At 50.0% G+C, this 22,884-nt stretch overlaps 5 protein-coding genes and 1 long non-coding RNA gene across 8 annotated transcripts; 2 read left to right on the top strand and 4 right to left on the bottom strand.

Moving 5' to 3' along the window:
* Positions 1-130: 130 nt before the first annotated feature.
* LOC146259322 (uncharacterized) lies at positions 131-3,030 on the bottom strand. 3 transcript variants are annotated; one of them, XR_014729523.1, is made up of 4 exons: positions 2,688-3,030; positions 2,107-2,297; positions 523-2,016; positions 131-489 (listed from the first exon to the last, which is right to left on the bottom strand). XR_014729523.1 is itself a non-coding variant. In XM_084670195.1 (3 exons), exons 2-3 carry the CDS (start codon positions 2,294-2,296, stop codon positions 995-997), a joined length of 1,212 nt encoding a protein of 403 aa, XP_084526321.1. In that variant the 5' UTR covers position 2,297; positions 2,688-3,030; the 3' UTR covers positions 131-994. The 3 variants fall into 3 exon arrangements, 2 of the variants coding, with proteins under 2 accessions (XP_084526321.1, XP_084526323.1); XM_084670195.1 differs by having other exon boundaries at positions 131-2,016; XM_084670197.1 differs by having other exon boundaries at positions 131-1,995.
* Positions 3,031-3,131: 101 nt separating this feature from the next.
* LOC146259321 (uncharacterized) lies at positions 3,132-5,061 on the bottom strand. The gene is made up of 2 exons (XM_084670194.1): positions 4,519-5,061; positions 3,132-4,410 (listed from the first exon to the last, which is right to left on the bottom strand). Exons 1-2 carry the CDS (start codon positions 4,829-4,831, stop codon positions 3,458-3,460), a joined length of 1,266 nt encoding a protein of 421 aa, XP_084526320.1. The 5' UTR covers positions 4,832-5,061; the 3' UTR covers positions 3,132-3,457.
* A 405-nt stretch (positions 5,062-5,466) lies between these two features.
* LOC146259320 (uncharacterized) lies at positions 5,467-7,382 on the bottom strand. The gene is made up of 2 exons (XM_084670198.1): positions 6,809-7,382; positions 5,467-6,735 (listed from the first exon to the last, which is right to left on the bottom strand). The coding sequence occupies exons 1-2, from the start codon at positions 6,996-6,998 to the stop codon at positions 5,786-5,788; spliced, it is 1,140 nt and encodes a 379-aa protein (XP_084526324.1). The 5' UTR covers positions 6,999-7,382; the 3' UTR covers positions 5,467-5,785.
* Positions 7,383-7,735: 353 nt separating this feature from the next.
* pkmyt1 (protein kinase, membrane associated tyrosine/threonine 1) lies at positions 7,736-10,948 on the bottom strand. Its single transcript, XM_084670193.1, is given in 12 exon segments — positions 7,736-8,276; positions 8,465-8,676; positions 8,827-8,999; positions 9,100-9,206; positions 9,556-9,581; positions 9,583-9,663; positions 9,666-9,862; positions 10,245-10,404; positions 10,406-10,483; positions 10,577-10,777; positions 10,779-10,897; positions 10,900-10,948. Coding segments are annotated over 12 exon segments (1,773 nt in total). The 3' UTR covers positions 7,736-7,906.
* Positions 10,949-13,015: 2,067 nt separating this feature from the next.
* On the top strand, positions 13,016-14,861 carry LOC146259318 (uncharacterized). The gene is made up of 2 exons (XR_014729524.1): positions 13,016-13,124; positions 13,671-14,861. It is a non-coding gene; the product is annotated as an uncharacterized LOC146259318 (long non-coding RNA).
* A 551-nt stretch (positions 14,862-15,412) lies between these two features.
* LOC146259317 (transforming growth factor beta-1-induced transcript 1 protein-like) lies at positions 15,413-22,840 on the top strand. Its single transcript, XM_084671174.1, is given in 15 exon segments — positions 15,413-15,699; positions 17,991-18,041; positions 18,432-18,589; positions 18,896-18,957; positions 19,433-19,529; positions 19,531-19,597; positions 19,686-19,758; positions 20,188-20,269; positions 20,467-20,513; positions 20,515-20,650; positions 20,813-20,989; positions 21,382-21,463; positions 21,835-21,917; positions 21,919-21,984; positions 22,109-22,840. Coding segments are annotated over 15 exon segments (1,461 nt in total). The 5' UTR covers positions 15,413-15,686; the 3' UTR covers positions 22,376-22,840.
* The last annotated feature ends 44 nt before the right edge of the window (positions 22,841-22,884 follow it).

Genomic DNA, 22,884 nt, shown 5'->3' with positions numbered 1-22,884 from the left:
TGTCTGCAGATACACCTCCCAAACTTCAGGTAATAACAAACCCACATGATGAACTCTGCCATGTTACAGTAGCCCAGCTTCTGGGTTCATACAGTTCAGCAGGTTCAGTCCATTCACTCAGACACTGCAGTGAGGCTGTTGTTTTTATTCACCACCAATGTTGTTGACGTTCCTTCACTCAGAACAAGACCATCAGTGTGCAGGGGGACAGCTGGATGAGCCAACCACATACATACACTGCTTGGATCTGATCTGTCCCACGTCTGTCAGTCTGTGTGGAACTGTCTGTCCCTCACCCTGCTGTCTGTCCCTCACCCTGCTGTCTGTCTGGACCTGTCTGTCCCTCACCCTGCTGTCTGTCCCTCACCCTGCTGTCTGTCTGGACCTGTCTGTCCCTCACCCTGCTGTCTGTCCCTCACTCTGCTGTCTGTCTGGACCTGTCTGTCCCTCACCCTGCTGTCTGTCCCTCACTCTGCTGTCTGTCTGGACCTGTCTGTCCCTCACCCTGCAGTCTGTCTGGACCTGTCTGTCCCTCACCCTGCTGTCTGTCCCTCACCCTGCTGTCTGTCTGGACCTGTCTGTCCCTCACCCTGCTATCTGGCCCTCACCCTGCTGTCTGGCCCTCACCTTGCTGTCTGGCCCTCACCCTGCTGTCTGGCCCTCACCCTGCTGTCTGGCCCTCACCCTGCTGTCTGGCCCTCACCCTGCTGTCTGGCCCTCACCCTGCTGTCTGGCCCTCACCCTGCTGTCTGGCCCTCACCCTGCTGTCTGGCCCTCACCCTGCTGTCTGTCTCTACCCCCTTTATGGCTGATCTACAACAAACAGTCATCAAAAGTTTGTCAATCAGTCCAGTTTCCTGTGATGCTAAAACCCACTGACCACCTCCCAGACAGAACCAACCACAGGTTCAGCACTGCAGATTTCCAACGCCAACATCCACCACATGCAGAGCCTTTACATCTGAAGCAAGATACATTCCGGCACATTCTATGTCTAGCTTGTCTGGTGTTCCCTCCACACTTGCTGCAGCTGTAAAGTCTCTCCAACGTGGATCTTCTGGTGCCTCTTCAGGTTCTCTCCCCTGCTGAAGCTTTTGCCACACTGCTGGCAGTAGTAGGGCTTCTCCCCAGTGTGGACCCTCTTGTGCTTCTTCAGGTCTCCTGCCTGCCGGAAGCTTCGCCCGCACTGCAGGCAGCCGTAGGGCTTCTCCCCGGTGTGGCAGCGCTGGTGGATCCGCAGGTTCCCCACGCGGCTGAAGGTCTTCCCGCACACAAAGCACACATGGGGCTCGTCCCTGCGGAACATCTGCCGGTTCCTGCGGGCGTCCAGGGCGGCTCGGCCGGTCCTGCCGAAGCTGAACCTCCGGGCGGCGGGGGTCTGGCTGGGGTGCAGGTAGAACACCCCGTAGGGGGCTCCGCTCCCGGGGGACTTGCCCGCGTCATGTCGGGCGGTCAGATTGACGCCTCGGTCGTTGCCGGGCGGGGCGGAGCACTCGGGCGTCTCTGGTTCCGTTTTGATGACCGTCAAGTTCAAGCCCAGCTGGGCATTCAGGAAGGAGGAGCTGATGGGAGGGGCGCTGGGTGTGGTCAGAGTCCTGACGGAGGCTGTGTCCACGTCCGTTTTAATGACACGCCGTGCTGTGGGCGGGGCCGGGGTGGGTGGGGCCAGTGTGGGCGGGGCCGGTGTGGGCGGGGCCGGGGGCTGGCTCTCGCTGAGCTGAGGGGAGATCCCAGGATGCACCACAAGGCCTTCAGGTACCACCACTCTGAACTTACACTCCGACTCTACCAACTCCACATCCTGCTCCGTCCTGTAGTGTTCCTGTGTGGGTATGAAGGCGTGTTCCTGTGTGGGTATGAAGGCGTGTTCCTGTGTGGGTATGAAGGCGTGTTCCTGTGTAGCGTCGGACTGAGGAGGGTACGGGTCCTGCCTGGAGGAGGGGCTCCAGGTCTGGTCCTCCTGCTGCTTCTCAACAGCTGCTCTCCCTCCTGAGACTGGGAAGAGCAGTGGGGCAGCTGTAACATCACAGGGAAGAGTGTGGTTTAAAGGAGATGAAGTTACTCACTAAAACTGAAACAGACTCGTTAACTCCTGCTGGCGCACACCTGCACTCTCGCTCTTCAACTGCTCCTGGAGCTCCTGAACTTTTCTCTTGAGACTCTCGTTCTCTCTCAGGGTTCTGGCGGTTTTCTCCTGGTACTCCGACACCGTCTCCTTCACCACGTCTAGAACCTCGTGTACCGCAACGGTCAGAAGCCGCGCCACACGGGCATTCAGACGCTCCAGCTTAGACATCCTGAAGAAAGAAAGGACATGAGAGTTACGGTACACACAGAAATGATATATTGATCTCAGGGTACAATAATAGATCATTGAGGAGAAGTTGCTGCAGTTCAGACGCAACACAATTGTCTACCAACTTAACACGTACAAAAATATAGCTAATACAGTCCAAGCAAAAATAACGTTGTATTGCAGTTCCTCTGTACGGCTTTGTGTCTGGGTATTACGTTGACGTTTCTGTTTCCTCATCATAGCCAGCTGATGGGATTGCAACACATCAATGGGGAAGGGTATCCTAGCTAACTGGTAGCTAGTTCACTTGTTTGACTCTTGGTTAAAAACGTGAGACAGTTACCATTTATGCTAGCTAGCGATGGAACACTTTCCTGAAATATACGCTTACCTTTGTCGTAACGGTCGTGTCGGTTGTTGTCACTTTGCTTGATCCCCTCCAAATAAATTGGTGTGGACAGTTAGGAAGCTAGCCTATCTTGGCAAACTCACTAGCTAGCTAGCTGGCTTCTGGCAGTCTGGAAACACACCTTCAATAAGTGTAGCTAAATAAACAAGTCCATTGTCCAAACAAACTTCTTGGTAAGGTGAACACAAGTTGTGTTCAGGTTTTCTATGATGAAACCCCAAGAATTCTGTAGATGACCAATTTAGCAACCCAAATTCACTGCCAGGGTTGGACGTCTAGCTAAACAAAGCAACACGAAGCAGTCTGAAAAAGAATATGATCAGTTCCGGTGAAGCAAGACACCTCTTCAAAATAAAAGTTCACCGTCATTATTTCTTAGCACATATCTTTCTTGTCCATTACATTTCCAAATTTGAGACAAAAAGAGACATTTTAGAATGTTTAATAAAAAAACGAACCGTATATCGTATTATGCATAACATCATACAGATTTATTTTCTTTTGTAATTAAGACAAAAACTAAAGATTAGTGTCATGCTGTCCATTCTGTCAACCCCAAATGCAGAAATCCATGCTTGGTGAAAAGTACAATATAATAAGTCAGTAAAACAGTACAAAACGTAATTTCTTTTATAAAAAGAAACAGTATATTGATGATGTAATAAGTTAAATGCCTAAGACATTACATGACAGACATCCATACTTAAGAATCAGTAAATAAAACGTCAACCTCTCTGCATCATCATCCAACACTAATATGCCTGACAATATGGATTCTCTGGTGTTTTCTTCAGGTGGCTGGACTGACTAAAAGTCTTGCCACACTGTTGGCATCCATACGGTCTCTCCCCGGTGTGAACCCTCTTGTGCTTCTGCAGGTTGCCGGCATGGCTGAACCTCCGTCCGCAGTGCAGACAGCAGTAGGGCTTCTCCCCGGTGTGGCAGCGCTGGTGGATCCGCAGGTTCCCCACGCGGCTGAAGGTCTTCCCGCACACGACGCAGCTGTGGTTCTCTTCCGGCCGGTGCTGCAGCCTGGTCCTCCTGGCGTCCTGGACCAGTTCCGGGTGGCACTCGAAGGGAAACGTGTCTACAAACGTGTTGAGGCCCTCCGCGTTGATGTAGTGGACCATGCCCTGCATGTCCGGGTGGCTGTGCATGGGCTCCAGGGCGCAGTCGTTGTGTGTTGCGCTGCTGTCCGAGTCACCGCAGTTCTCGTAGAACTGGCTGTGACCCGTGGAGTCTGGCCCGGCGGACTGTTCCAGCTGTTCTGGTTCCGGCTCGGTCTTGATGACGCCAGCGGCCAAAGCTGGGAGAGAGGGGGAGGAGGGGAGGCTGGGAGCGGCCATGGAGGAGGGGAGGCTGGGAGCGGCCATGCTGAACACGTCCTCTGTGTGGACGGACTCTCTCTCCCCGTCTTCGACAGGGCGAGTCATGTAGACGGTCAGAGCCGCGTCCGTCACCCTCGACAACCCCTCGGAGAGATCCCTGCTGTGATTGGCTAACGTCAAGGTGACATTGCACTCCGTCTCTGAGTCTGTGAAGGGGTCCTGCTCCACTGAGAGACATGGTCCTTCACAGCTCTGCTTCTCGTTCAACTCCTGCTTGTGTCTGTGCAGCACAGGGTCAAGATCCTGCCTCGGGGATGGGTTGCAATCATCCTGCTCCGTTTTACCGAATGGAACAGGGAGAACCAGCTGATGTTGGGCTGTGGATGAGAGGAACAGTTATGCCCAACAGACACCAAAATACAGTGCACCATGTTTACAGTAAATTGTCGTTGATACTTAAACGGCCTAACGAGGCCTTGCCGTACCTTCTCCTTCCTTTAACTTGTCTTGGAGTTCCTGCAGTCTTCTTCTAAGACTTTCGTTCTCTCTCTGAGTTCTGGCAGTTTTCTCCTGGTACTCCGACACCGTCTCTTTCACAACCTCCAGAACCTCGTTCACAGCCACGGTCAGTAGTTTAGCCACACGGGCATTCAGACGGTCAATCTTTGACATGATTCTCAAAATACTAAACAGAACAGTGCTATTCTTCGGAGGACAAAATACTAACGATAGCTTAATAGCTAGCAGAAAGCTACTGTGGAGCCATCTTGAACATTCGATTGGTGGTGCTAATTGCATTCAACGCTAGCAAACAGCTCACTTATTGTCGGTAATTTCAGTCACAGTCCGTATTTATTTTATATAAGTATTTAACGTTAGCTACTAAGAAACCGAGAGTAAATGCATGCAAACATACGTGGCCGTTTCACAATTTCACCGCTATCTAGTGTCCTGCGGTTGGCTATCGGTATAATCGACTGATATGTAGAAAGACTCGCACTTGCGAATGTTTTGATGTTAAAAATGTACGTCATTTCCGTTATTTAGCGGAAAATGTCGAAGCTCGTCGACAAATACGGATCTGACAACAGTCCGGAAAAAAAACCGTAAGCGTGCGAGGCCATCATTTGTGGTGTTAGTTAGTTGGTAGGGTAACTCTATTCGGCTTCCCGATTTCTCGCTTCCTGTCTTCTAAACGGGCTACTGGCTGTGCATCCTTGACCATCATTGACCTAATGGTGCAGATACTTATACACCCAAAAGCATCCCTTTCATGAATTACCCCCCACAAATTATACAGATAGTAGGCCTATTTTGCTAGTCAAAGATCTTAGGTAAGAACTGTAATACTAAGGGCTGATGTAATAAAAGTGCAACTAAATATAACAGAGGCCAGTTGATTTGCCCTTGAATCAAAAGCAACAGTCTATGTATATCTTCTAAAAACTGTTTTATTTGATGGTATAGGCGAGATATGTGTACACAGGTACAAAAGATGTAGGATGTGGTAAGGAATGACAAAGCAGTCTGGAGAAACTAAATAACATGCATCAATATGGCTTAAACATGTTTAGTTCAGCAACAGTAAGGACGTTAATCTGATGCAAAAAGCAAATCTTTTATCAGTCAAATCCTTTACTAGAATACAGTACCTTTCTAACGCCACACAATTCATCTACATGTGATGCCTTGATAGTGTTTATAGCATAAACACACATGTAACATGTTTTAAAGGGTCACTATAAGTCTGCCTCACTGTAAGTGAGTGAGCTGGTGTTTTTTAAAATTACTAGAGTGGCTAAAACGTTTTCCACACTGGCCACAGCCGTACGGTCTTTCTCCGGTGTGGTAGCGCTGGTGAATCTTCAGGTATCCTGACTGACTGAACCTCTTTCCACACACAGAGCAGCAGTAGGGTTTCTCCCCAGTGTGGACCCTCTTGTGCTTCTTAAAGTCCCCTGCGTGGCTGAAGCTACGGCCACAGATCTGGCAACAGTAGCGTTTCTCTCTAACAAGTTGTCTCTGGAATATTCTCAAACCTCCCGCTCCTCCACAAGACTTCCTGTATGGGCGGAGCTTGTGCTGCAGGTCATACCCTCCTCCATCATGCTCTCTTCTGGCCCCCAAAGAGCCATCGCCTCCAGAGAAGGGCTCCCCTAAACCGTTCTCAGGCGGAGAAAAGTACATCAGTTCATGGGAGCCCAGGCTCTCCTGAAGGGGCCCTTGGAGGTGTAAACTTTGGCTAGAGCTGGAGCCATAATACAAATGCTTTGGTGTTGAATATGCAGAGCAATCCTCTGCTTCAGGCTCTGTCTTGATGTGGTTTACAGTCAGGAGGGGAGGGGAACCCTGGGTGTGTTGGTTGGAGGACAGCGGGTCTGGCGAGACCTCTGACAGAGCTATGTCCAGGGCATCAGGACTCTCTGTTTTAAAGTTCAACTCAGTGTGATGCAGCAGAATATCTGCCTGCTGTTCAGCGATCTCCCGTTGGCTTCCTGACCGCGCCAAGCCCCTCCACAGAGAGGGAGAAGTGGATACCAACTGTTTGTTGACGTCGCCATGAAAATCTGGGGAGAGGATCACGGGGAGCTCATCGTCAGATTCAATTATCTCAATGTCCTCGTCTATGGGCAGTGGTTGCTCCTGTTTCCATGGCAGTTTTCCTTGCGTCTTCTCATGAGCGACGGTCAACGTCGAAGCTCCTGCGTGAATAGGCGTCTGTTAGTGCAAAGGAGAGACACATTGCAGTTGAACTGCTATGTAGGCGGGACTCACCTGGTTTTGGTCTCTGTACATCGTCCTGGAGTTCCTGAATTCTTCTCTTGAGGCTCTCGTTCTCTCTCAGTGTCCTGGCCGTTTTCTCCTGGTACTCCGACACCGTCTCCTTCACCACCTCGAGAACTTCATTTACTGCCGCCGTCAGAAGCTTTGCCACACGGGCATTCAGACGCTCTACTTTAGACATCCTTTAGACAGTTACATCTGACGCAGGACACGGCTAAATATCCTAGATGTCTAACCTCTTTACCCGATAAGACATACACCAGGCACTAAAGATGGCTATTGTGTACTATTGCCAACATAAGCACTTACCTAACTGGTTAGATTTTACAACCCATCACGAGAAACAAGTTACGGCGGTATTAACCAGCTCGTCTCCGCAAGTTGCTTTACAAATTATATTTTCGAAAAGGATGACAGACGGTTTAGGGTTTCTAGATTCAATCCATCTCACCTCCTTAAGCACATCGGGCTTTGTTGGCAAAGGTGGGACTCATTCTCTGTCCTTAGAAACTCGGGGAAGACTTTAGAAAAACACCTTAGATCTTCTTCGGACCTCTGCAACGTAATAACTGAATTAATAGCGTTTTACCGCCACCTACTGGGCACCAGACACAGCAGAAGAAGATCTCTGTCTTAACATGGTCTTCTACGTGTGCATTATTGATTAAATTGTCATGTTCCTCACTTTATTTGACTTTGTATAGCCTGACTACCAAACATCAATTCTGTACAGCATATAAGCAGAGAATGAGATCCAGAGGGTCATATGAATTTCTTGCCATCACCACAGCAGATTGTACAATCACAAACTCATAAAAAGTGCATGAAGATATATTTAGGTAAGACTAATTAGGTTCTTTTTTTTTCCCCTTCTTCAAACAACATAAATATTTTTTTTATACAAACATACGCATTCAAGCAAAAAAAACAATCTTGTCTGGACAGGCATTTATAAATCCCCCCCCAAAAAAACTCAAACCCAGAAAACTTTGTACAATGCATGTCTTCCCCTGCTCCTGTTGCCTCTCCCTCCACAGTCTAGTCCACCAGGCCTCAGGGCTGCCCCTCCACAGTCTAGTCCACCCAGCCTCAGGGCTGCCCCTCAACAGCCGTGTCGTCAAACAGGCTCAGCAGGTTTCTTGGTTCAAAACTGGGTCTGGGGAGCGGTTCCTGGATGACCCAGTTCCGGCCAGGTCTGCAGGAAGAGCGTGAGGAGCCAGAGGGCTGCAGATGGCTGGGGGAGTCCTGGCAGCCCTCCAGGATGAGGCTGGGCTCTCTGGAGATGGAGGACCCGTAGGAGTGGATGCTGGAGGGTGTGTGTGTGAGGCTGTGTGTGAGGCTGTGTGTGGGGGTGAGGAGGTGATGGGAGTGTGGGGGGGTGCTGGCAGGGCTAGGGGGCTGGGGGGGCAAAGCTGGGAGAGGGGTGGACGTGCTTCCAGCTGAGAGACGAGACTTCACTCTGTTGAATGAGGGCACATAGGATGACATCTTTAATAACAATAAAAAACCACACATGGATACTAACATCAATAAAAACCTCTTAATGAAATCCTAAATTACAAGAGCTCCAACAACGCCACAAGCTACGTCCCTCACAAACATAAATAATCCTTCCCACTGACAGGAGATCGGGGCGTGGGGAGGTACCTGTGAGAGAAGGTAGGCGAGAGCTCCAGGTCCAGCCCCCCAGGGAGGAACACCAGGTCGTCGTCCAGACTGCCTGCGTCCGTGAGCATGACGCTGGGGGGCAGGGCGAGCTGGCTGTCCCCCCTGCTCCTGGGGGGCGTGCTGGGGGCTGGGGACCCCCACCCAGGGAGGGGCAGGCGGGAAAAGAGGCCCCAGCAGGATGACACCACAGACTGAGGGAGGACAGAGCAGGAGGTCAAGGACCACTGAAGACACCAACGAGTGGAGTGTGTGTTAGTGGTTTGAGCTCCAGTAGCAGGAGGAGGAGGAGGGAGAGGAGGAGGAGGAGGAGGGAGAGGAGGAGGGAGCCTGGCTGGGCGTACCTGGCAGAGAGACAGCAGGGTGAGCATGGCCTCCCGGAGGAGCAGAGATGCCCATCGTCTCCACCTGCGTCTCGTGATGGCGGGGAGGGAGAGCAGCGTTGCCACCGAGGCCCTGGAGCAGGGCTCTGGAGACAGCATCATCCGCAGCACCGCCTGCAGCTCACCTGACAAGCCTGGGCGGAGGAAACCACAGGAAAGGACATGGCGTCAGGAGCCAAGATGGCACCCGCAGTGTCAGTTTGGCTACTGCGGTGCTGAGGCGTCTGTTCTTACCGCTGGTAAACTGGGAGGGCAGGCAGCCTTGTCTGAGCTGCTGCCAGCCCTCCCCTCCTTTAGGCACCTCCATGTTGCAGGCCAGCTCCAGGATGGACACCCCCAGGCTGCCAGAGACAAAGAACCATAAATCACCACGATAACCATCATCACAGCACCCTGTATCATCACGATAGCCATCATCACAGTACACTGTACCACCACGATAGCCATCATCACAGTACACTGTACCACCACGATAGCCATTATCACAGTACACTGTATCATCACGATAGCCATCATCACAGTACACTGTATCACCACGATAGCCGTCATCACAGCACACTGTATAAAACATCTCCATGCAAACATGACCTTAGAGAAAATAACAACAGCAGCATTTCAGTGTGTTGTGTGCTGGATGAGCCACACTGTGTGATCACTGTGAGTCTCCATATAACAGTTTCAGAGCCCCACCTGAAGACGTCAGCAGCAGGGCTGTAACTCTCCCCTCAGCAGCTCTGGGGCCATGTACCTGGGGTCCCCCTCCTGGGGGTCCTGTCTCTCCTGCCCCCCCTCCCCTTGTCGGCCTTGGTCCCCCCAGCCCCCCCCTCCCCAGCCCCCGGTAGCTCCAGCAGCAGGCCGAAGTCGCCCAGCTTGAGGCGTCCGGAGCGGGTGAGGAACACGTTGGCAGGTTTGAGGTCCAGGTGTGCGTATCCTTGGGAGTGCAGGTGCTGCAGGGCTGCCAGCAGGTCACACAGGTACGCCCACGCAGCCGGCTCGTCTGGGGAACAAGGAGGAACTCAACAGCATACTGACCTGGGGGAGGGGGATGGGGGGCTGGGGGCATACTGACCTGGGGAGGGGGATGGGGGGCTGGGCATACTGACCTGGGGGAGGGGGATGGGGGGCTGGGCATACTGACCTGGGGGAGGGGGATGGGGGGCTGGGCATACTGACCTGGGGGAGGGGGATGGGGGGCTGGGCATACTGACCTGGGGAGGGGGAAGGGGGGCTGGGCATACTGACCTGGGGAGGGGGATGGGGGGCTGGGCATACTGACCTGGGGAGGGGGGATGGGGGGCTGGGCATACTGACCTGGGGAGGGGGAAGGGGGGCTGGGCATACTGACCTGGGGAGGGGGAAGGGGGGCTGGGCATACTGACCTGGGGAGGGGGGCTGGGCCTCTGCGTGCAGTAGCAGGGTGGTGCAGCACAGCTCCGTCTGGATGTAGAGCCGGCCGCCCTCCTCCCAGGCAGCCATGAAGCCCAGGATGTGAGGGTGGGGGCAGAGGCGCTCGTGGCTCCGGGCCTCCCACACACTACGGTTGACGCTCGCTGGTGCCACGGAAACGCTGGACGGAGCGCTTGACGGCATAGTGTCGTCCGTCCAGGAGGCTCAGGACCTGGGGGAACCAGCACACGACCCAGGATGTTCACAGCCTACCTGTGCCATCCAACATTTGACATTAGATTGTCGTGGTGTCCTACAGCTTCACCTTGTACACCTCCCCAAAGGAGCCCCGGACCAGGAGGCCAAGGTTGGTGAAGCACTGGCTGAAGAAGGACTGTGGCTTGCTGGGGTCGTATAGCGAGGCCTGGGGAGGGGCCTGGAGGAGGGAGCGGGACAGGGGGGTCCAGGGGGAGGGGGGCCGCAGGGGGAACACCCGGCTCACAGGGGGGCAGCCCTTGGAGGGGGGGCCGCGGGGGCAGTGAGTGGCAGTGGAGGGCAGGGGGTGAGAGGGACGAGGTGGAGGATGAGGAGAAGAGACGCCGTCTTTTTGAGTGAGAAGGACTGCTCTGCCTGGGAGAAGTGGGCCGGGGAGGGGCAGAGGGGTGGTGGCCATTTTGGTTTCCAAAGACACAGACATGGTGTGGCCTTGTGGGAGAAAAGAAACGTAAACATAAGATCAGGTTTGAAACTGTCAAACTGAGTGGATGTATTTACATTTAGTCATTTAGCATGTATAGAGTCAAGAGTCGAGACTTTTGCCTACAAAATAGGAACATGTAACAGTGAATACTTGTTTTTAACAGTTTTATTTTTGTCTGATTTAACTTTGCCTTTTTACTGGGTCCTGATATCAGTTTGTATTCAAAAGAGAAAACTCATGGCACTCATTTACGTGACATCTTGGTATGTTAACTCAGTCAAGACAGCCTGGTGAAAGCATTGGATGACCATAGCTACTTACCCAAGAATGTGAATTTATATTCCAAGACGTTCTAGATGCACATTGTAGATATCGGATAAACTTGTGTTGTCAGTCAAATAATTTCAACATTAGCAGACTAAGTAGGCGTTTAACGTTTAGTTCGCTCGCTAGCTAGCAAACGTTTGTTTGTTGACAGCTCTCACGTAAAGTCTCCAATTATTCGCCATTTTACATAAGAAGTGACACAATAAATACTGACATGCTCCCAGAACGTTTTTTAGAGTAGAAACCCAGAATTAATATCACAAACTTCTGTTTAAGTTAGATGGCGTGTCTTCTTGTTCCAACACAACGTTTTAGACTGACTAAAGCATACTTCACTCAAAACACCTCGCGCCAAATTACGAACTCGTTGCGCATGTGTGTGCAGCTGTGGTTCGTGAATCCAGTCTTCCTTTCGTCTACCGCTGCGCTGGCGCAGTGCAGTCTGGGCTGACGGTGGTGAGGCAACTGGCTTAACTAACCAGCTAACATACCACTTGAAATGGTGAGTTTACAAATGTTTTTCGTTCTTTAACTAACTATCGACCGCATATAACGTAGGTTATCGTCAATATCGTAAAGTTGTATTTTTGTAATTGCGCTTGTAAAGGGCCACTCTGCTTAGCTTAGTAACAATCAGCTAGCTAGCTAGCCACTAGCAAAACCAGTTGGCCCCTATGCTAACCAGAGAACATAGGTTTTACGCAATAGCACATATTATAGCTAGCTAATAGAACGTCTCATGATCAGCGCATCTAAGGATACCAGCAAACAGAGCACGAAGTACTGTTTTTCGGCTAACTTAAGAAATAAGCCATCGTATTTAGATATCAATGGTTTGCCTACATAGCAAGTTTTTCTAATAAGTTAGCTAGCATTTATTCCTCAGTTGATAAGATTGTAGCTAGCGGTAGTTAGTATCTAGCGAACTACTAACTTGCCAACTATCTTTCTGTCTGGCTTCTCTATCTCGCTAAATACATGAAGAGTCCTCTTGCTTAAGTCCATTCAGACGTAGTCTGTCCTGACACAAGCAGGGTAGCTAGTACAAGTGTAATATAATGGAAATGCCCTTTAAATGCCGTTTCATACATAATACACACACACTTACAATTTGTTGTAAGTTCCTCAGATCCACCGCTACTGACCCAATCAAAGGTACAAAACAAGTCATAAGTTGTCAGTATCTTCACAGGTTTTGTCAAAGTGTTAATTAGTTTTTTACGACACAAATCCACAAAAATGTTCTCCTTTCCGCCCAGGATGTGCTTCTTGATGATCAGGCGTGGGAAGACCACGATCTTCACAGACGCTAAGGAGTCCACCACCGTGTATGAGCTGAAGCGCATCGTGGAGGGCATTCTGAAGAGAGCACCAGGAGGAGGCCAGAGACTCTTCAAGGTAGCTGTCAACGTGGAGCCTCAGCTGTGTTGTGTGGGTTCCTGGAAGGCTCCCTGCTGCTCTCAGCCTTGTACTGAAGTCAGAGGGTTCAGAGTTTTCTCCTTTTGGGTTGTGCACAGTTCACCGAGTTCAAGGGTGTTCAAAATCTGGTCCTGTATGTTTAGATGTTTCCTGCTCCAGCAGGAAGCTAAATCCTCCACTCACCAAACCTTTCATACCTGTGGAGCACGTTGCTTTAACCCGACCCCGCGAAATATGTTGAACTCAAACGAGTCTCTGGCAAATTGGTACCTGACTTCTGGTCCGTGACCTCTGACCCCTGTCCTGTCTCCTGCACCTATGACCAGGTTCTGGTAGGACAGTAAAACCCTGGGAGACTGTGGCTTCACCAACCAGACCGCTCGGCCCCAGGCCCCAGCTACTGTAGGGCTGGCTTTCCGCGTTGGAGGTACGTACACTGGAACAGAACCGTGATCCGCTGGAACTCCGCACTGTGGAGGGGCATTTTTTTCTCTCTCACTCTCTGTAGGACTGTCCTCGGGCAGGGTAGCTGTGACAGGAAAGTTGTGGGTTTTTCTGTTTTGATATGGTAAAGAATGAAGAGGTGTTGTTCCTTAGACTGGAGCCACTGAACGTATTGGACCTGACAGTCAGTATAGGGCTTGATCCTGTAGCTAGTAGAGAAGGAGAGGATTTCTTGGTTATGGAAAATACTGTTCCTTAAATAGTAACTATACTACTAATCAACTGTTTGAATAGTAGTAGCCCTACCTATATTGTCTTCGATACTGCCCAGTTTAGGGTGATGTTGACTGTCCTCCAATCACCGTTCCTCTTTCTAACCTCACCTCTTCTCCTCTCACCTTTCCCCTTCTGCTTTCCTCCTGCTTCACTTTCCAACACTTCTCTCCATTCCCCTACCTCTCTCCCCTTCATCCTCTCCCCTACCTCCTTTCCTCTCTCTCTTCACCTCCCCCTTCTCTCTCCTCTCCAGATGACTCGTTTGAGCAGCTGCAAGTGGAGTCCTTCTCCAGCCCTCCAGAGCTCCCCAGACGTGATGAAGCCCCAGGACTCCGGCAGCACCGCCAACGAGCAGGCCGTGCAGTGATGGAGAAGGAGGGGGAGGAGGGTTGGAGGTGGGGGGAGGGGGGATGGGTGGAGTAGGCTGTCGGAAAAAAACACTTTGGAAAGATGAAAGGCAGCATAGAGGAAGTGTACTATAATTAGAGTTGATTTCCAGAATGGGGTTGGACATGATAGAGAATCAATCCAGGCCATATCCAAGTTCCCTTACCTAGGGTTACCTTACCTTCACCCTACTAGCCCTCCCACACTCATACTGATGTGCTTCTTCAAACCAGATTATTTTTTACGTGTCTCTCTCTCTGCTTCTCCCTTCGAGGTTTGACACCCAAGAACAGACTCTAAGCCAGTCGGTTCAGTGTCAACGTGCTGGTGTGAGAGTGTGTGTGTGTGTGTGTGTGTGTGAGAGTGTGTGTGAGAGTGTGTGTGAGAGTGTGTGAGAGTGTGTGTGAGAGTGTGTATGTGTGTGTGTGTTTAGATTATAATAATTATCACCACCATTATCTGTAATATAACTAGGTTGTTTGTGTAGTGGAAGGAATGTGCATGGGACAAGTAGTGATGGAGAACTGCATGATTGAATTCAAACATTTAAAAGAAAAGGAAGAGGAGGGTCAGTCCATCAGCCTCAACCACAACTTCTCCTTTATGTTCACTGTTTCTCCTAGCTTGTCTCACTTCCTGTTTGCATCCCTGAAAACAGCAGATGTTCTCCAAAGCTGGCCAGGGAACAGACCATCTGAGGCGTCAAACAAATGCTGTTTTTTTTTGTTTTTTTTCACGTCTGGAGATACAATCATCTGAGGTTCTTTAGTCTGGAGAAATTGTACCTTTTGATCCTTTTGTTTAGTTTCTTTTGCACTAACACCAAAGGCAGGGATTGCTCCTCAAGCTGGAGATAAAGTTGGTTGAGAACATTATTTTAAGGACATACTTTTTTTTGGGGGTGGCATATTTAAAGAGCTTGACCTCCATGAAAGGGTCATCATGTTTTTGGACTCCTGGGGTTGTTGGGGATTTGTGCGTGACATCTAAGAATTCCCCCCAATAACATACACATAGCCTGTAACTGTGAGCTTAATAAAGTTTTTTTTCTTTTTTACTACTTGTTTCTTCTGTGTTTATTCAAGAGCGTCCTTATAAACTGCGCGTGTTCGTAAGTGAACGTTCTCATAAACGGGATTGATATTAAGGTATGTTAAGCTACTTTCAGATATTTTCCTTATCTGGTATATCATGTATTTAGCAGATACTTTTCTCACAAGCAACATACATTTGCGGGTTTGGACCTGTGAGCTGATCTAGTCGTCAATAGCTACAGAATTATGCCCATCATGGTGCCCAGGATCCCGCAGTGCTGAGAACGAAGTTCCCTTTTGATGAGCAACAGGCAGGCCTACTGTAAATGCGATTTTGACCTGCCTGACTGTGTTTAACCTAAATTGAGGTAGGCTAAAAAACAAAATAAACACAAGTTGGATAGGGATTCGTATAAATAAATCAACGTTAATTCTTATCCCGACAGTTCTTCGGACTACATTTACAAATCCCAAATTTTGTATGCCAAATATGGCCTAGGAATGTATAAGGTGACGTCATTTGCCGGGGTAATGGGGGGTTGTAACCGCAATAATTTAACTACGCCTTCTCCGGTCTGTCGCATCGGTAGGCATTCTGCAGGAAGAGACTTCCACCGAGGAGAAAAAGGGACGCCCTCCTTTTTATCCACCCGCTGCTGGCGGATAACGGTATCCAAAAAGTTCCTCCAGGGCCAACGCAGACAATAGCGCCGTTACTGATTTAATGTAGCTAGTCATGTGGTAGGCTAATGAAGATATCCGTCAATAGAATAAAATACCAAACAAGCTAATGCTGTTCAAAATACAGGTTTTTTCACATCAAGAGGAAGAAACTCATTTGAGATACCATGGATGATTTGGGTATGTATTACAAAATGTCCTTCATGGGAAACATTAGCGACGTGTTCAGTTTAACGGGATCTGACTGGGAGAAGGGGTGGAGTATAGGCACAGAGGAAGAAGGGAGCAAAAACATAGTTTTTTCTTTTGCCTAAGATGCTTGGAATCCGACATTTTGATATGATGGAAACACAATCTACATGTTTTGTCATCAGTTTCATTGATTATCTATTGACCAAGAAAAATGGCAGACAAAGTAGGCTATTGTTAAACACAATGAAAATACTGACAAAATGGCCCATTTTACCATCACGTTTTTTCTTTAATTAGTTGATTTTACCATATTAAGACATATAACAACCCCAGATGTTAATACTGTCTCGAGTGAGTTATCAGATTTCTGGAGCAAGAACTACACCAGTTGAAGTCTACACTGAGTTTGGTAGTCTTTCACCCTTGATAGAAACATCTGTTTCATAAAACCTGAATGTCGTTGCACACAATAGAACCACATTAAGTGTAGGGGCTTCTTCTAATCTTGTTATTCTCTAAACATAGATTTTTTAGTTTGTGTGTGTGTGTGGGGGGGGGGGGGGGGGAGAGAGGGGAGAGAGAGCGCACAAGCAACAGGAAAAGCTAAATTTTGGGTGTTTTGTTTGCTAGCTCTAACAGGGACTAGAGCTAAAACCTGGCTTCACAGGAGCTGGCTGTAGGTCAGAACAGTCTCCAACAGGAATCACTAACTCAATCCATGTTCTGAAATTAGGTTTAGTCAACCCACAGCGGGACCTATCAGTCTATAGTCCGTGGAAGTATGAGGTGTGATTGGATTCTGGGAAATCTGTGCTTTCATTCCAAGTCTTCAGCGAGGAGTGTGACTGTTGTTAACAGACAAGTCTTTCACAGCTTCCTCTCATCTCCGGCAATAAACAGGCAGAGAGAAACGTTAAACATGTTTCTGACCTGAGAGACAGCACCAGCTCTGTCAGAGATGTTCAGCCCCAGCCCAGGAGCACTGCCCGCACTCAGCCAGAGAAGCACTGAAATAGCCCAGGGGGACAAACTGCTATTTCTAAAGCCGCAAAGTTAAATGAAAATAGAAGGGTTTCTGCACCAGAGAGAACAGAACAGTCATCAGAGCTTCTGTCGGACGTTCAGCTTGTGTGTGTGTGTGTGCTCGAACATATTTCAGACCAGGTAGGGTTGTGCTTAGCAAGCATCAGGAGGAATGTCTGCATCTGGATTGGATTGCACATCAAGGTTTAGTTGCCGGGTGACTGCTAGTGTGTTTGTCAAACAGACCCTCCGTGTTTATGTTGGTGTGTTTATGCTGTTGTCAGTCCTCTTGCCTGGCCAGAGATTCAGCCAGGCCAGGCGTGGAGGAGACCAGGCCAAGGCTAACACTCCACACAGATCTAAATATGGGCATAACTCCCATTCAGAGAACTTCAGCTCCTTATATGAGCAGTCCAGTCACTTAAGTGTGTGTGTGAGAAAGAGAGATAGGGGGAGAGAAAGGGAAAGTGTGTGTGTTTGAGAGTGTGTGTGTTTGAGAGAGTGTGTTGAGTCAGGTTCCCTCCACGTTAGAGAGAAAGTGAGTCACCGTGGGGCAGGTCTGACCAGCCAGGCCCTGCAGTGCCACGTTTATGCGAGGGCTAGGGTTAGGAAAAGGTGCTAGTGCTAGGTGAAGGGTTAGGGAAAGGTTTAGGGATAGGGGAAAGGGTTAAGGAAAGGTTTAGGGCTAGGGGAAAGGTTAGGGAAAGGTTTAGGGATAGGGAAAGGTTAGGGAAAGGCAGATTGAGACTGAGATGCTGTTTTGTATTGTGCAGAGTATTCACTTTCCTACCCCTCCTAGTTGAGGATGACTGCTGATGTCATGCAGAGTTAACTTATCCTTTAACTCTGGTCTCCAGGTAAAGGGATGTATGACATGGTGGTGAACTGCAGCGTGGAGGAATACTGTTAACTGCTCTGGGTGGTTACCCTAGCCTGAGTGACATTTGGGAGCAGGGCAAAGGGAGGAGGAGACTGGAGTATCTGTCCTCCCAGCCTTCCTCTTTGGTTTCCTTCTCTCAGAGGCAGGGGAGATACGAGACCTAAATGTTCTGTTCTGAAAGTGAACTTTAGTATTTTTCATTCATGTCATTTGATGTGTGTATGGTTCCCGCTTTCTCTTGTCTTCTTCTGATTGGTCAGTTTAACCTTCCGTCTGATTTGCCCGCCTCTCTTTGTCCTCTTTGCTGCAACTGATTGGTGTTTGCTTGTTTGTATTGCTGACCCATTGGTCAGTGAGTGTGTCTGTCTCCCTTCAGGACTGCCTGAGCCACCTAACTACCCTCTCAGTCCTCGTATTGTTGTCTTTGGTACGTAACTGTCAGTGTGTTTCTCTGTCAGCATGTAGTGTCCCAGCATCCACCTCTCCCTGTGTTGTTCTCTACCAGTCTCCCCTTCATCTCTCATCTCATGGTCTCCCCTTCATCTCTCATCACGGTCTCCCCTTCATCTCTCATCATGGTCTCCCCTTTCAACTCTCATCATGGTCTCCCCTTCATCTCTCATCACGGTCTCTTCATCACTTCAGCTAGCATGAGTCCAACCCATGATAATAAACCTTTGTATAGATAACCGTTTTAGTCTGAAGGACAATGTGTTCGTCTCCACTTACAGAGCCATCCTCTCCTCTCTCCTCTCCGCCTTTCCACTTCTTCTTCTTCCCCTCCTCTCTCCTCCTCCCCTCCCCCCCCCTCATCAGTATGCCCTCCTAGCTGACCTGGAGAACACCACCTCTCCTCTAGCCAGGTGTCCTGTCCTGCTGACCTCTGACCCTCCAGTGGCCCCTGACCCTGCAACCTCCGCCCCCCAGGACCCTGCCCAGCCCAGGCCCCCGCCCCCGGCCTACACCCCCCAGCAGGTAGGAGAGCCTCCTGCCCCCCCCCTCCCCCCAGTATGCAGCAGAGCATGCCTAACATAAGTGATGCTCTGACAGGAGAGATGCAAGCAAAGATGAGAAGAACCAAGGCAGCCCAGCTTCACTGCTGGTAACTGGATCCTGGATTCAGGAACACTTGAATGTAACTACTGTGTCACTATATAGCACATGGCGTTGCCATGTGTGTACATGGAGGTTCATGTAACCATAATGCAATGCACTGCCGTGTATTTGTTTAGCAGCAATTTTCCTGTACAGCTGGGTCTCATGCTCCTCCTCTTTCTCCAGACGGTTTCAGCTGCCATGAAGTCCAACGGCTCGAAGAACCCAGTCCCAGAGAAGCTGTACAGGTAACACCTGCTGACACGAGTCTGATTCATGTTGTGTCGGTAACAGGAAATTATGTGTAGGTCTCGGATTTTAGTTCCTTACTTTCTTGCTAAAGTAAAAGTAATTTATCCAGCTGCGTCCACAGCCTCACCACCCTTGGCAGAAACAGTAGAAACATAATTTGTTTAGGAGTCACTTGAATCTGATTTTTTCCAACCTGATATTGAGTTTCTCACAGTATGACCATGTCTTTAGTTAAGATTACACCTTCTCTTTCTTTGTCTATTTATTTTTTCCTCCCTCCCTCCCTCCCTCCCTCCCTCCCTCCCTCCCTCCCTCCCTCCCTCCCTCCCTCCCTCCCTCCCTCCCTCCCTCCCTCCCTCCCTCCCTCCCTCCCTCCCTGCTCTCTCTTCCCTCTCTCTTTCTCTCTCTCTCTCTCTCTCTCTCTCTCTCTCTCTCTCTCTCTCTCTCTCTCTCTGTCTCTCCCTCCACCAGTACAGTAAACAAGCCTCGCTCGCCCCGTGCAGTGGAGCCTCCCCCCCCCACCTTCTCCTCGTCCTCCGTGCTGGGGGCGGGGCTGGGGGCGGGGCTGGGGGGCGGGTCTGAGTGAACTGGACCACCTGCTGCAGGAGCTCAACGCCACGCAGTTCAACATCACAGGTCAGCCAGGTCAGGGCCTGACGGGATATGTAGGCCTAGGTCAGGCAGCCTAGTGGAGTAATGAGCATGCTGATGTGTTCTGCTATAGATGAGATCCTGGCTCAGTTTCCCTCTAAGAAGGACGAGATGAAAGACTTCCAGGGGCCTTCCCTCTCCTCCAGGTACTCACACCTGTACTCACACCTGTACACACACCTGTACTCAAACCTATACTCACACCTGTACACACACCTGTACTCACACCTGTACACACACCTGTACTCACACCTGTACACACACCTGTACTCACACCTGTACTCACACCTGTACACACACCTGTACTCACACCTGTACTCACACCTGTACACACACCTGTACTCACACCTGTACTCACACCTGTACACACACCTGTACACACACCTGTACTCACACCTGTACTCACACCTGTACACACACCTGTACACACACCTGTACTCACACCTACAGGAGGGTTCAGTCAGCAGACACCAGAGTGACAACCAGGGGAGATTCAAACCTGCAACCTCTTGATCTGCAGTCACATGCTCTAACCACTGAGCTGAACTAACCCTAACTTGTCCTCTCCAGCCCAGTGAAGCCTTCTCAGCCACTTCAGCCACTCTGGAGCTGGACAAGCTTATGGCCTCCCTGTCTGACTTCAGAGTCCAGAGCACGGTGAGACACACACACACTCACACACACACACACACTCATACACACAAACACACACACAAACCTCTCTCTCTTGAGACTCCAGTCGTTCTTCTCAAACCTGTTTCTCTGTCTCCCTCCAAAGTCTGCCAGTCTGCCAAGTAGCACATCTGAACTGCTCATCAACTTCCTGCTCTCTGACTGCTCCTCTCTCCTATTAGCCGCCTGCACCTGTCAATCAAGTGGTCACTGTGCCAACGCAGCCAGCCCCGCCCCCCCCAGGCCTCATCCGGAGGCTCATTGGACAGTATGCTGGGACTCCTCCAATCAGACCTGAGCAGGCAGGGTGTCCCCACCTCCTCCAAGGGGAACTGCTCAGCCTGTCAGAAGCCTGTGGTCGGACAGGTGAACATGCTCTCTCACTCTCAGCTGAGACACACAGGGAGTCATGGGACATTCTCCAAGCCGTGCTGTGAAACACCTCAATGTGGTCTGCTATGTACGTCAAAGGATGTGTGTAAAATGCTTTGTTGCCCCTGCCCCTGCCCCTACTCCTGCCCCCTGCAGGTGGTGACGGCGCTGGGGCGGGTGTGGCACCCAGAACACTTTGTATGTACCGAGTGTGAGACGGAGCTAGGCAGTCGAAACTTCTTTGAGAAGGACAGACCGCGGCCGTACTGCGAGTCAGACTACTTCACCCTGTACTCCCCTCACTGCGCACACTGCAGCAAGCCCATCCTCAACGTGAGAGCAGCGTGTGTGTGTGTGTGTGTGTGTGTGTGAGAGTGTGTGTGTGTGTGTGTGTGTGTGTGTGTGTGTGTGTGTGTGTGTGTGTGAGAGAGAGTGTGTGTGTGTGAGAGTGTGTGTGTGTGTGTGTGTGTGTGAGAGTGTGTGTGAGTCTACTGTACTGTGCACTTACGAGGAACAAGCAAGTTGTGTGCCAGACTCAACAGGACTATATATTTAGCGATCCCTGATCTTAAGAAGTTTGCTCACTTTAACTCCCTTATTTACCTATTACATCATGTAGTTCCACAAATAACTAATATCAAGCTAATATTGACAAGAAAAGCGGTGAGAAAAGGTGTTTTTTATACCCTCAAACTACAAGCCCACTTTGTGTTCTCCTTCTGTAGAAGATGGTCACTGCCCTGGACAAGAACTGGCATCCGCAGTGTTTCTGTTGCGTCAAGTGCAGCCGGGCGTTTGGGGAGGAAGGTAATAAACATGGCACATCCTGTCTAGAGCAGGTCCAACACAACAGGGACCCCAGCTTCACCGAGCCTCTTTGTTCTGTGTTCCTCCAACACGTCACGCTGTGCTGGTCTGAGGGTGGTGTTGGTGATGTCGCTGGGGTGAGGGTTCGAGTCCGGCAAGCATAGCTACAGGGCCTGAAAACAAGCTCTCTCATTGTATTGTGATGAACTTTTATAGATCTTTTCATTCTGCTGTGGTCCACTTACAGAGCCCAACTCTCCTCCTCTCCCCTCTTCTCTCTTTTCCTCCCAAACAAATCTCAAATTCAAAAATTGAATCCGAAACGCTAGAATCAGATGTTCACCCCCTACCCCCCTCTCCCTGTGTTGCAGGTTTCCATGACCGCGAGGGCCAGCAGTACTGCCAGCAGTGTTTCCTGTCTCTGTTTGCCTCACACTGCCAGGGCTGCTCCCAGCCCCGTCCTGGAGAACTACATCTCAGCTCTGAGCGCTCTGTGGCACCCACACTGCTTTGTGTGCAGGGTGAGTGGAGGAACGCTGTCTCACCCCCTCCCTACCTCACCCTCACATCCTTCCTGTCCAGTCTCCCGACCTCCCCTACCTCACCGTTCCAAACCTCACCCTAACCCCCCTTTCTCCCCCCCAGGAGTGCTACAGCCCGTTCGTGAACGGCAGCTTCTTCGAGCACGAGGGCCAGCCGCTGTGTGAGGCCCACTACCACCAGTCCCGGGGCAGCCTGTGCCAGGCGTGCCAGCAGCCCATCCTGGGCCGCTGCATCACCGCCATGGGCGCCAAGTTCCACCCCCACCACCTGGTCTGCCACTTCTGCCTCAAGCCGCTCAGCAAGGGCTGCTTCAAGGAGCAGGAGAACAAGCCCTACTGCAACCCCTGCTTCATCAAGCTCTTCGGCTAACCCCCCCCCCTCACCCCCCCCTGCCCCCCCTGAGGTGAACTCCACACCTGAGAGAGACTAGTCAGGACTAAAGCCATGATTTTACAAAAAAGATATTAAAAACGTTTATGGTGTTGTACTTCAATTCATTCATGTACTGTATTGATTCAAATTGAATATTGACCACTGAATTGTTCAACAAAAGAAGGATTGGAGAGATGAGTTATTGAATGCCAAAGTAAGGTTTTAATGAAAAAGACTTGTACTGTATATAGTGCAAGTGAAACCCATTTAATATATTTGCTTTATATTACAAAAATATAATTGTCACTGCTAATGCATTATACTATGTATTATGTATGTTAAGTATGTTGTGTAACGGACTATTATGCATCGCCATTTTAATAGTGCCAAAGATGTTTTTATATTCTCACAATTTTGCTATGCAATTATAAAAATTAAAAAAAACTGCCAAAGATTAATAAAGTCTTTTTTTGCCCTGAAATTTGAGTTTAATATATATTTTACTT

Source organism: Hypomesus nipponensis, chromosome 13 (assembly GCF_054491055.1).
Source record: "Hypomesus nipponensis isolate SF chromosome 13, ASM5449105v1, whole genome shotgun sequence".
NCBI lineage: Eukaryota > Metazoa > Chordata > Actinopteri > Osmeriformes > Osmeridae > Hypomesus > Hypomesus nipponensis.
The sequence above is the reverse complement of the archived record's forward strand: the minus strand, read 5'-3'. Positions and strand labels throughout refer to the sequence as shown.

Bases quoted from the DNA above. Each gene is read 5' to 3' on its own strand.
- LOC146259322 (XM_084670195.1), bottom strand. From the start codon at position 2,296: ATGTCTAAGCTGGAGCGTCTGAATGCCCGTGTGGCGCGGCTTCTGACC. The intron at 2,017-2,106 runs GTGTGCGCCAGC...GTGATGTTACAG, and splicing joins GTTGAAGAGCGAGAGTGCAG to CTGCCCCACTGCTCTTCCCA.
- LOC146259321 (XM_084670194.1), bottom strand. From the start codon at position 4,831: ATGCAATTAGCACCACCAATCGAATGTTCAAGATGGCTCCACAGTAGC. The intron at 4,411-4,518 runs GTACGGCAAGGC...TCTCATCCACAG, and splicing joins CAAGTTAAAGGAAGGAGAAG to CCCAACATCAGCTGGTTCTC.
- LOC146259320 (XM_084670198.1), bottom strand. From the start codon at position 6,998: ATGTCTAAAGTAGAGCGTCTGAATGCCCGTGTGGCAAAGCTTCTGACG. The intron at 6,736-6,808 runs GTGAGTCCCGCC...CTATTCACGCAG, and splicing joins TGTACAGAGACCAAAACCAG to GAGCTTCGACGTTGACCGTC.